At 61.0% G+C, this 10,844-nt stretch overlaps 2 protein-coding genes across 2 annotated transcripts; one reads left to right on the top strand and one right to left on the bottom strand.

Moving 5' to 3' along the window:
- The first annotated feature begins 282 nt into the window (after positions 1-282).
- LOC138065206 (olfactory receptor 14C36-like) lies at positions 283-4,486 on the top strand. Its single transcript, XM_068929420.1, has 2 exons — positions 283-1,188; positions 4,352-4,486. The coding sequence occupies exons 1-2, from the start codon at positions 283-285 to the stop codon at positions 4,484-4,486; spliced, it is 1,041 nt and encodes a 346-aa protein (XP_068785521.1).
- Positions 4,487-4,553: 67 nt separating this feature from the next.
- Positions 4,554-8,908, bottom strand: LOC138065205 (sperm-associated antigen 4 protein-like). The gene is made up of 9 exons (XM_068929419.1): positions 8,889-8,908; positions 8,393-8,463; positions 7,805-7,866; positions 7,337-7,380; positions 6,945-7,104; positions 6,589-6,673; positions 6,317-6,432; positions 4,962-5,096; positions 4,554-4,706 (listed from the first exon to the last, which is right to left on the bottom strand). The coding sequence occupies exons 1-9, from the start codon at positions 8,906-8,908 to the stop codon at positions 4,554-4,556; spliced, it is 846 nt and encodes a 281-aa protein (XP_068785520.1).
- Positions 8,909-10,844: the final 1,936 nt, after the last annotated feature.

Genomic DNA, 10,844 nt, shown 5'->3' with positions numbered 1-10,844 from the left:
ACACTCCAGCAGCACCGACCCCTCTGCAGCCTGCAGGCACACGTCCCGGCTCCTCATGGCGCACGCAGCCAGCCCAAGCTGGAGCTGCAGACAGGGAGCTGAGTGAAGGTCCTGCCGAGGAGAAAAGCAGTCTGTGTGTGTGTGTGTGTGTGTGTGTGTGTGAGTGTGTGTGTGTTGGGGGGTGTGTGTGAGAAAGGGAAAGAGCTGTGAACAGAGGAGTCTCTCCTGACTTGTCCCTGTCTTTTCCTCCTGGCACAGTCCCACGGGCCTGCAGGGAACAACATGTCCAACAGCAGCTCCCTCAACGAGTTCCTCCTCCTGGCATTTGCGGACACGCGGCAGCTGCAGCTCTTGCACTTCGCGCTCTTCCTGGGCATCTACCTGGCTGCCCTCCTGGCCAACGGCCTCATCATCACCGCCATAGCCTGCCACCACCGCCTCCACACCCCCATGGACTTCTTCCTCTTTAATCTCTCCCTCCTCGACGTGGCCTCCATCTCCACCACTGTCCCCACATCCATGGCCAATTCCCTCACAAACGCCACGACCATCTCCTACTCAGGATGCACTGCCCAGGTCTTAAGTTTTGCCATTTTCATTTTGGCTGAGTATTCCCTTCTCACTGTCATGGCTTATGACCGCTACGTTGCCATCTGCAGACCCCTGCACTACGGGACCCTCCTGGGTGGCAGCAGAGCTTGTGTCCAAATGGCAGCAGCTGCCTGGGGCAGCAGCTTTCTCAATGCTCTCCTGCACACTGCCAACACCTTTTCCATACCTCTCTGCCAAGGCAATGCTGTGGGGCAGTTCTTCTGTGAGATCCCCCACATCCTCAAGCTCTCCTGCTCACACTCCCACCTCCGGGAAGTTGGCCTTCTTGTGGTTAGTGTTTGTTTAGGCTTTGGGTGTTTCATTTTCATTGTGCTGTCCTACGTGCATATCTTCACAGTTGTGCTGAGGATCCCCTCTGAGCAGGGCCGGCACAAAGCCTTCTCCATGTGCCTCCCTCACCTGGCCGTGGTCTCCCTGTTTATCAGTACTGCCATGTTTGCCTACCTGAAGCCCCCTTCCCTCTCCTCCCCATCCCTGGATCTGGTGGTGGCTGTTCTGTATGTGGTAGTGCCTCCAGCAGTGAACCCCCTCATCTACAGCCTGAGGAACAAGGAACTCAAGGATGCCCTGAGGAAAGTGATTGCATGGACATTTTTCAGCAGTGCTAAAACTGCCTTTCCACCACTGAATCCCAGTGTATCCCAAACCAGGACTCAGTTTTGGTTGTTCACTTTATTTTTATTATTACTACTGTTACTATGATGATGATGAAATTTTTTGTTATCATTTTCCTACATAAATGCTTGCAATTCACCCCAGTTTTAATGCAATGTCTCACCTGGTGGGTCAGAGCTGGCTCCCTCACAGTGTCTTGGTAATAAAGGCAGTTCTAGCCAGTGCCATGTCTGAAGGCTGGGTGCTTCTTCCAGAGCTGGTGTCAAAAATAGGCCCAAGGAGTGCAGCCCACAAGGGCCTGCTGGGCAGCCTTGTCCATGGGGTCAGGAGCCAAAAGCTCATCATCCTGTTAGGATCTCTTAGACACCAAGGGATTTAGGATTGAGGAGTCCCCCCTCAGTGTCCAGTGCCAGGGGAGATGAGGGATTGTCACTGTTGTACATAGCCGGGGCTGTCGCACAGGTTCAGGCACAGGGTCAGATGTGCCTCCTTCTGGAGGGGAAGCTGGAGGTGCCAGGAGAGCACAGGGGCTCTCCTGGGACAGCGTGTGCCTGGGGTGGGCAGCGAGAGGAGCCTCCCAAAATGAGAAGTCCTCCAAGGTGGAGTCTCTTAAAGGGAAAGCACAAAACGCAGGTATCCACATGCACAGGAGGACTCTGCAATCACGAGAGAGAGGCAGTGGGGACCCAGCTGGCCCGGGGAAGGGAGAGTGGAGAGTGATTCATGCCATTGTTAATGAAATACCATGTGCTGGATCCCTGGAGGGGTTACAGGCCATGATCCCCATTCGGTTGGGTCTGCTTCCCACCCGCACCAGCATGGCCAGTGCAGAGTCACCCCCGTGGCCCTGTGGCCCCACCGTCTGCTCACTCTCCAGAGCAGTACTGCCAGCTCGAGACCCTGCGGGAGAGCAGAGGAGGGGGTGCAGGAACAGTTAGCGAGATCAGAGGAGGGGTGAGGAGACATCAGAAGGAAGTGGCACTGGGCTTGCAATGGTCTTGGAGAGAAAAATGCTGACATTTAATCCAAGACAATGGTCACACTGTGGCTACACTAAAGTGAACTCATGGTGCAGAGGCAGAAGTTCTTGCTGTCCTGGCCCCACACATGGCCGAGGAAGAGGCTGAAGAAGGATTAATGTTCCCCATGTACCCTGCTCACAGTGTCATCATCACTCCTGACCCGTGTCACCAAAAGGAAGTCTGGGACCCTGTGTCAGAGCTTGTGTTGAAGGAAGCAGGACCCAGCAGCCAGATCAGTTTGCTGCTGACCCTCAGGCCCTATCTCCAGCCCACAGTCTTGAGACAATCTACCCCAGGCCGCGTGCTGGACATTACCCCAAAAGTCACCTCCAGACAGGGCTCTGCACCCAGCTGGAGGACTGGGCATCCAGCTGTGACCCCCCACCCCCGGGAGGACGAGCCCTCTGCTGGATTCTCTGCAGGGTTGGCAGGGAGCATGCAGAGGAGGTCCTGGGGCTGTCTACTGGGCTTCCAGACCATCCTCTTGCCCATGGGAGCCCTCAAGCAGGGTGCCTCAGGGCAGAGATCCAGCCCAGCTTGTTGTTGCATGAACAGAGAGGAGAAACTTCCCCAGGAAACTCCTCACAGACCCCTTGTAGCAGCCATTTCCAGCACTGGCCATTCCCCACGGTCCTGGTGAGGGGTGACCTCTGCATGTGACGAGCTCCATCTTCCCGTTGGGCTCAGCCCCTGTCTGGTGGGATGGCCAACCCTGCCCGGCCTCACTCCAGGCCCAGAGCCCAGGAAGGAGAGAAGGAAGGAGGGAGAGAGGGATGGAAGGAGGGAGGGAGGAAGGAGGGAGGGAAGGCAGGAGGGAGAGAGGGATGGAAGGAGGGAGGGAGGGAAGGAGGAGGGAGGGCGGGAGGAGGGAGGCAGGAGGAGGGAGGCAGGAGGGAGGGAGGCAGGAGGAGGCAGGAGGGAGGGAGGGAGGCAGGAGGAGGGAGGGCGGGAGGGAGGGCAGGAGGAGGGAGGGCAGGAGGAGGGAGGCAGGAGGGAGGGAGGGCGGGAGGGGAGGCCCAGCCAGGCCGGGGCAGCCCTGGGGGCCCAAGGGCCGCTGTTGCTAGGCAGCACCGGGGTGGGGGGGGTGGGGCAGGAGGAGGCCACGTGACCTGCAGCTGGTGGGGTTGCCGGGCAACGCCGGGCGGGGCTGCAGCGGCCCGGGGAGAGGGGTGCCGGCCCTGAGGCGGGGGGGCGGGGGTGGGGCGGGGAGCGGGGGGAGCCGGGCCCTCCGCAGCCCCCGGCCCCGCTGCCCCGGCCGTCGGGGGGCTGGGGGCCGCCGGGGCCGTGTCCGGGGCCCGCGGCTGCCGGGAGCTGCAGTGCCCGGCGGCGCTGGGGGGTGTCCGTGGCTGGCGGTGGGCGCACGAGGAGGCCGGTCGCCCTCCTGCTCCTGCGGAGCCGCCTGCTGCTGCGGGAGCCGGCGCACCGCTGCGCAGCCCCAGCAGGAGAGCAGCCCGCTCCGGGCTCCAGCCCGCTGCCCCCGGGGTCTCGCCCGGCGCTGCTGCCCCCCGGCGCCGAGGGCCAGAGCCAGCCCCGGCCTCCAGCCAGCCCCGACCCCGACCCCGACCCCGGCCCCGGCCCTGCGGCTGTGCCGACCGCGCGAGAGCAGCGCCGCCGCCGGCTCACACGGCCGCACGTATTGATGGGCTGACGCGGGGGTTTAGGAAACACGGACGGGGGGCACTGCCCTCTGCGGAGATCCCTGGCCAGGGGGTCCTGGAGCGCTCCGGCACTTCTTGGGGGACTTCCTGCAGCGCTGCCAGCTCCTCTCGACCTGCACAGGGCGCTCGTCACGTCTTCGCGGCGGCGGCAGCCCTACGGACGCTGTGTCTGGGTATGGTTTGTCCCACGGAGGGTCCCTGCTAGGCCCTTGGAGCCCAAGGGCCCCGGCCTGTCCCCTGCGGACAAAGACAGGGCCCACCCTTCGACCATGGGGGAAAGGGCCTTCCCTCAGCAGCGCCGCAAGCTGGACTGGTCCTGGAGGAGCTGACGGCTGCGGCAGCTCGCTGGCACTGGACAGAGGTGGTGGCAGATGCCTGTCCTATGGATGACAGGACGTACGGAGGAGACTTGCCAAAGGGTCTCTCTGCTTCCTTCCTTTGCAGAGTTGTCTTGGAGGAAGCCGAGGGCCCTCACGCTTCCTGGAGGCAGAGCTGCACTTGTCAGAGACCCGGCTCCTCTCCCGGGTCTCTCTCGAGGTGCTCCCCATGCGCACCGCGGGCAGCCTGGCTCAGGAATGAAGCCCCGGGTGGGCCGAATCACATGAACGTGAGCTGCCCCATGGTTTCCTGCTCTTTTTATTGCCGCTCAGAGAAGCTCTCTTGTCTCCTGGCTCAGGTGGGAGTTGTGCCTTGCCAGCACCCCGTGAACCTGCACTCGGTAAATACAGGTGTACTCGGGGTTGCCCCAGTTGCTCTGCACCTGGAACTTGATATACTGGAAGGGTCTGGGAAGCTGCTTCTGGAAAGGAGACGGGGGGAGCCATCCTCACTCGGCTGCAAAGAGCAGCAGCCCAGCAAGGTGGCTTCCTTGGCCAGCGCTAGCCCTGCTGGGGAACCCGAGGCGGCAGCCCTGGCAGAGGCGGCAGCCATGGTTCCCACACCAGAGCCACGAGGCGCAGGATGCTTGGCCTCATCCTCCGCCCTCTGTCGCCCAAGGGCTGGCAGGCAAAGCTCCGTTCGTCCCTCCCATCGCGCCCACACGCACTGCCAGTACCTCCAGGCGGAAGGTCTGAACAGCCTCTTTGTCCACGTCAAATAGGAAGAGCCCCAGGAGAGTTTCTGCTGCTGCTTCCTCACCCACGCCCTCCAAGGCAACAGACAGTGGGGGCAGGTCAGGCTCCAGCAGAGCCTAAGGAAAAGCGCCCGCGGCGTCCCAATCGGGGATGCCTGCCTCCTGCCCCGCTCCTCTCGCAGCGGTCTGGAGGAGGTGAGTGTGGCTGTGGGTCAGGCTGTGTTGAGCAAGCGCTCCCAGACCCTTGGGCCAGGAAGCACACAACAAGCCGGAGTGGCACAACGGCACCGTGGGCCCCCACAGACCCCAGGCAGGGACGCGCTGCTCTGCAGCCACCAGCCACCAAGCTGCCAGGAGCAACGAGTCTCCCTTGCAGCTTCCTGCCATGGCCAGATTGCCTCCCCGCCCCCCCCTGCCCCGGAGGTGCAAGGCAGAGAGACTTACAGAGACAGCAAAAGCTTTGGGGGCGCTGCTGACTTGCCCGGAAGGAGAGACTGCCTTGGAGATGTGCTCCACGGTGACAGCCCTTGGCCAGATGTGCTCAGGCAGCCGGATGACCACTTGGCCCTCAGCTCCTTGGAAAGCCCAGCACTGTCCAGGCGAAGTGTGCGGCTGCAAGCAGAAAGCAGACACCTCCAATGGCAAGGCGCTCCAGGAGCCCACAGGACGGGCGGCTTTGCAAGAAGCACAGGCCTGCCTTTGTCTCTCGCCTGCCATTCTGCCTGGAAAGGTGCACAAGTGGCTGGAAGGGACAGGAGGGGGCACTTTCACACTTGTTTTCAGAATACGCAAGTCTTCCTTACGAAACATCTAGGCTCAACTGCCTCTCCAGAATCCTGCTCTGATTTTGCACGGCGTTCAGAGACAGGGCGGCTCTGCCTAGCGCATGTCACCCCATGAGCCTTCGCAGGCTGTGCGGGAGAGACGAGGCCCAGTCCAGCTGCCACGCTTCCTCCCACTGGGCAGATCCCGTCAGGCTCGGGGGCCTGCAGGAGGCTCTGTCCTTGCCTCAGTGGCTTGGCAGGTCCCCCCACAGCTTCCCCTCTCTCTGGAAAGCAACCACTGGAGTGGAGGTGGGCAAATGCAGCTGCCAGGAGGACAAAGGTGCTCAGCAAACGGCGACCAAGGGTTGTGGGCAGGTTGCTGCCGCTGGGTTCAGCTCCGTTCCCCTCCAGCTGGGAGGGCAGCGCTGTCGGGAAGCACGGGGGATCGTCAGGAAGACAATGAGCGTGGTAAGGTTGAGCGATACTGCTGCTGTGACGGGAGGCGTTTGGGACTTGCTGCCCCAACTGGAAAGCAAGGAAGGGCCTCAGAAGTCATGCTGTCTCTGCTATTACCTGCAGAATGGTATCGGGAGGGTTGGCAACCGAGAAGAACCATAGGCCAAGCCAGCGAGCCCCACCGCCTCGCCCACCATAGGTGCTGGATGTTCTCTCTGTGTCGATTGTGGCCCCTGAAAGACACATGGAAAGCAGCTGCTCAGGGCAGGCCAGAGGCCAGGAGAAGCAGCGAGTTAGCAGGTATTTCTCAAGGTTGCAAGCGCAGCTGGGCAGACTTTCTGGGGGGGCCATAGAGCAGCCGAGTGCCAGGAGACTTTCGCTGGGCATACCTGTGGTTTTCAGAGCCCAGTCCACCATCTCGAGGTAGTTTGCCGCTGTCTTCTCCAGTGCTGCCCGGGTCAAGTCAAGAAGGGGCTGGGAAAAACATTGGGAAAGAAGGGAGAGACGGGAGTGAACGTGGAGAATGACACAAACGCCTCAGCGGGCACTCGTGCGTGAACACTGAGTGCTTGCCCAGAGCAAAGGGGAGACTCGGGGTCAGTCCCCCACGGGCAAGACTTGTTGGAAAAGGTGCCACACTGGGCAGCAAGAGGACAGAGCTGGCTCTGAGAAGAGCCAGGAGGAAGCGGCAGGAGGGAGCCTCCAAAGGACAGCAAGGTCTCTCCTCCACTCCCAGCCTCTTTACCCCTCTCTTCTCCTCGGCCATCTCGCTCTCCTCCAAGACTTCTTCCACGGAGTGCAGGAGGGCCTCCTTTGCGGCACCCATCTCTGCCTGCAGGCGAGCCACCTGCTCTTCTAGAAGCTCCCGCTCACGGATTTTCTCCCTCAGCAAGGCCAGCGAGTTGCTGAAGACAAAGGGAAAGCACATGTTGTCCAAGGGCCACCCAGCCCCTGCAGGCAGGCTCCAAACGCAGGCAGGATTCCTGCAGGGTGCCATGTCCTTGCCCCCCTCCTCGCTCCTCCCTCGCCTTCACAAAGGCTCCCCCTTCACCTCCACGTTTAGCAGGTGGGAAAGCCTGGAGCCCTGCATGTTTTGCCCATGGTAAGATGGGGCCCATGGTAAGGAAGCGCTCTTACCCGAGAGTCGTGAGCTCTGCTTCCAGCGGCTCCCCTGCCTTCTCCTGGAACACAAAGGCCCTCCGTGAGAGCAAGCACAAGGGGCGCTGTGGGGGCTTCGCAGAGGAGACTTCCCTGGGAGCAGCAGGCAGCAGCTGCTGCTGCTCTCCATCAGTCTGGAGCAAGGCAGAGGGCTGCAGGCCTTTCTGCAGCCACTGTCTCTGGGAAGAGCAAAGCCACCTGCTGCCCCACTTCTCCTTTCTTCAGCCTGCCAGCCTGCAGAGCTCCCTCAGGGACATCTCTGTGTCAAAGCTCATTCAGCAGCTATGGCAGCGGATGGACAGGCACCAGTGTCCCCACCCCCTCCCACGTCTCTGTGAGGATGAGCCCTGGCACTGTGGAGCAGCTTCCCACCTTTGGCAGGGGAGGCAGGAGCTCAGAGCTAAGGCCTCGGCCGCACTTTGCCTTCCCCCAGCAAGAGGCACGTACCTGCAGCGCTTCCTTCTGCCCCTTGCTCTCGCTGAGCAGCAAGCCCCAGCAGTAAAGCCCAGCTGGAAGTCACCACGTCAAGAGACAGTTGTATTAGGAGGCTTTCCCGTGTTCCCTGTAGGCACATTTTGGCCTCCCACCCGTTGGGGGCAAGAGCTTGGCTGGGACAGTGCAGAGAGCGGCTGTGGCTCCAACCCCTGGGGCACCCCCCAGGCCCCGGAGCTTGGACAATAGCTACACCCAACGGCCACAGACCCAACAGGCTAGTGAAGGCATGTGGTCCTGAGCCAAGACAAAATGCACCCGGCCACGCAAGGTTCTGCACAGACATTCAAAGCCCAAAGCTCTGAAGCAGGGAGGGACCTCTCGCCAAAACGATCCTATGCGCTCCGCTCCCTAACAGTGCCTGAGCCCAGGGAAGGCGGGAGGCAGGCCGCAGGCCACCTGTGCAGACCATCTCTGGCCTTCACCATCACAGAGATGTGAAGCTGGAAGGCGACATGGGATCTATTGCCTCTCCCTCCCACTGACAGCTGGCATCCAGTAGGCCTGGGCTGCCCCGCAAGGTGTTTGGGCAGCACTACTCACCAGCAAAGATTGGGGCGAGCAGGAAAAGGCCCCTCAGGAACCTTCTGCCATTCCGCCAGGCGATGCTTCGTCTACAAGAGAGGGAAGGCTGTTGTTATCCGATCCTACAGCTTGGGCTTTGATCTTGTGGTGATGATGCATTTAGGGGCTACCTTGCCACCAGGTTGCTCAGCTCAGCAGAGCAGAGAAGCGCAGGGCCCAGGGGTGTTTAGGAAGCTCTGTGCTGGAGCCCACCACCCTGGGGGCACTAAGGCAGTTGAAGACGTCTGGCCTGACACACGGGCAGCAGCCTGGTGCCCCTGGGCTCTCCCAAGGAGAAAGGGCAGGGTCTTGCCCACCAGAAGGCTCTGCGGGGCTGCCTGGCTCGCCAGGCTGGAGGGTAGTGCTGCAGACAGCCCCGGTGCTCTGGGGCTGCCTGTCCGTGCCAAGGAAGCCGGGCGGCACACAGGGCTCCTTGCCTTTCCCCTCCCTGCTCTTTGGGCCCTGTTGCACCCACCTGCCCAGCTCGGTTGGCATCTCGCCTAGTCCAGCACAGTCTCCAGCAAGAGGGAAAAGGTCGCAGTGCTGCAACTACCCAAACGCCTCTTGCCAAAGCGCCCGCTGGCTCCTGCAAGCCTTCCTGTTTGCGGAGCTGCCCATCTGGGCCGGCGGGGCTTTTATGTAGGGCAGCTGTTTATGACGTCACAAGAGCCAACTGCCCTAGAGGCAAGGTGCTGCCCATGATGACCTCAGTAGGGGGGTTTTGGGTGTTTCCCAGGAGGGGGTTGTCGTACAGGCTGGGAGAGAGAACCCCTGTGGCTTAGCCCCCACCCCAAGCCTGAACCCTCCCGGCACACCCGCGCAGGAGCACTGGTGAGCCCAGAGAGCCAGCTCACTTGGTCACCCGGGCAAGCTGCTGTGGCGTTACCCACCTCCTCCTCTACCAGGCTCTTGCATGTCGTGTCGCAGCATTGGAGCTTGTCACTCGGGCCAGTGTGCACACAGCTGGTGGTGCCTCTGCCCAGTGCAGGTCTTGCCAGCTCGTCAGCCCCTTGGCTCTTGGCTCCCAGCTGCTCAGGCCAGCATCTTCTCAGGCGCTCTGTGTCCAGCTGGTGCTTGGGCTCTTCCTTGTCACTTGGGTCCTCCTCAGGGCAGTGGGGTCTCCAGGGAGAGCAGGGCTGCCGTGACTGCCTCGGTCCCCATGCTGCCTTTGCCCTGTCCCCCACTTAAAGATGGTAAATGTTATATACCCTTCAGAAATGAGGGCATACTTTGGAGAAAGCACAGCAACATGACCAGGGAGGGGCTGGGCACTCCAGGGGTGAGTCCAGGTCACAAGGTCAGGCCAGCTTACTCAGGGTTTTATCCAGCCTGGTCTTGAAGGCCTCTAAGGATGGAGATGGCACAACCTCACTGCACCACCTGATCCAATGCTTGAGTGACCTCCTGCTGAAAAAGTTCCTCTCTCCTAAGCCCACTGGCTCTTGCCTTCCCACCATGCACCACTGTGTGGGAGCCTGACTTTGTCTCCTTGACGACCTCCCTGTGGTTACTGGAAGGCTGCTGTTAGGTCCTCCCAAAGCCGTCTCTTCTTCAGGCTGAAAAAGACGCATTTCCCTCAGCCTCTCCTCCACAGGGCCTGGGCCTCAGCCCATGGCCACCTTGGTGGTCCTCAGCTGAACTCCTCACCCTTTGCTAATGCTTTCTTTTATTGGGGGCGGGGGCACGGCCCAAATCTGAATGCAGTCTTCTAGCTAGGCTCTAATGAGTGCTGAGTGGAGGGGGACCATCACTCGCCTGGATCTCCTGGCTGCGCTACTGTGTTCAGGCAGCCCAGGATGCTGTTGCCTTTCATCGCTGCCAGGGCACACTGCTGGCTCACGTTCAGTTGGTGTGCATGGAGACGCCAGGTCCTTTGCAGCAGAGCTGCTCCCCAGCCAGCCAGTCCCCAGCCTGCACCGTCTGCAGGGGCTTCTTCCTGCCCAGCTGCAGGACTTTGCCTTTGTCCTGGTGCAACTTCTCTCACTCGGGAGTCACTTTGCAAAGGTTCAGTGCGTTTCTGCCCAAGGAAGGGGAATTATGGAGGATCATTCCCAGGCAGGGGAGGCCAGTGCGGATTGTCCCCTTCCAACAAGGGAGAGCAAAGGAGATGAGATACGGAGCTGCTCCCTGGGCTTCTCCCAGGATGCTGCACAGCAGGACTGTCTTGTGATCCCCCGTGGGCAAATGCTCAGTCTCTTTCCAGAGGAGCATTTTGGCAGGTACTGCAGATGATGTGCAGCTTCCAGTGGCTCCTGAAAGTCTCTCCGTCAGCTTGAGCCCTGGTTCCATTCCCCCCAGCCCCCGCTCTGCTGCAGAGTGTCTGGGTTGGTTAAAGAAGTAGCAGGGTCACTGTATGATGTGGTCAACAGCTCCAGATCTTGTTCCCAGTGAGAGGTTTTACTGCCAGGCTTCCCTGAGTGCAACACTTCCA

This window comes from Struthio camelus, unplaced genomic scaffold (assembly GCF_040807025.1).
Source record: "Struthio camelus isolate bStrCam1 unplaced genomic scaffold, bStrCam1.hap1 HAP1_SCAFFOLD_48, whole genome shotgun sequence".
NCBI lineage: Eukaryota > Metazoa > Chordata > Aves > Struthioniformes > Struthionidae > Struthio > Struthio camelus.
This window is presented reverse-complemented; position numbering and strand designations above follow the sequence as displayed.

Excerpts from the sequence above, each read along its gene's own strand:
- LOC138065206 (XM_068929420.1), top strand. The coding sequence starts at position 283 with ATGTCCAACAGCAGCTCCCTCAACGAGTTCCTCCTCCTGGCATTTGCG. Across the intron at positions 1,189-4,351 it reads TCAAGGATGCCCTGAGGAAA|AGTTGTCTTGGAGGAAGCCG; the intron begins GTGATTGCATGG and ends CTTCCTTTGCAG.
- LOC138065205 (XM_068929419.1), bottom strand. The coding sequence starts at position 8,908 with ATGCCAACCGAGCTGGGCAG. Across the intron at positions 7,105-7,336 it reads GCAGAGCTCACGACTCTCGG|CAACTCGCTGGCCTTGCTGA; the intron begins GTAAGAGCGCTT and ends CTTTGTCTTCAG. Across the intron at positions 6,674-6,944 it reads TGGCCGAGGAGAAGAGAGGG|CCCCTTCTTGACTTGACCCG; the intron begins GTAAAGAGGCTG and ends TGTTTTTCCCAG.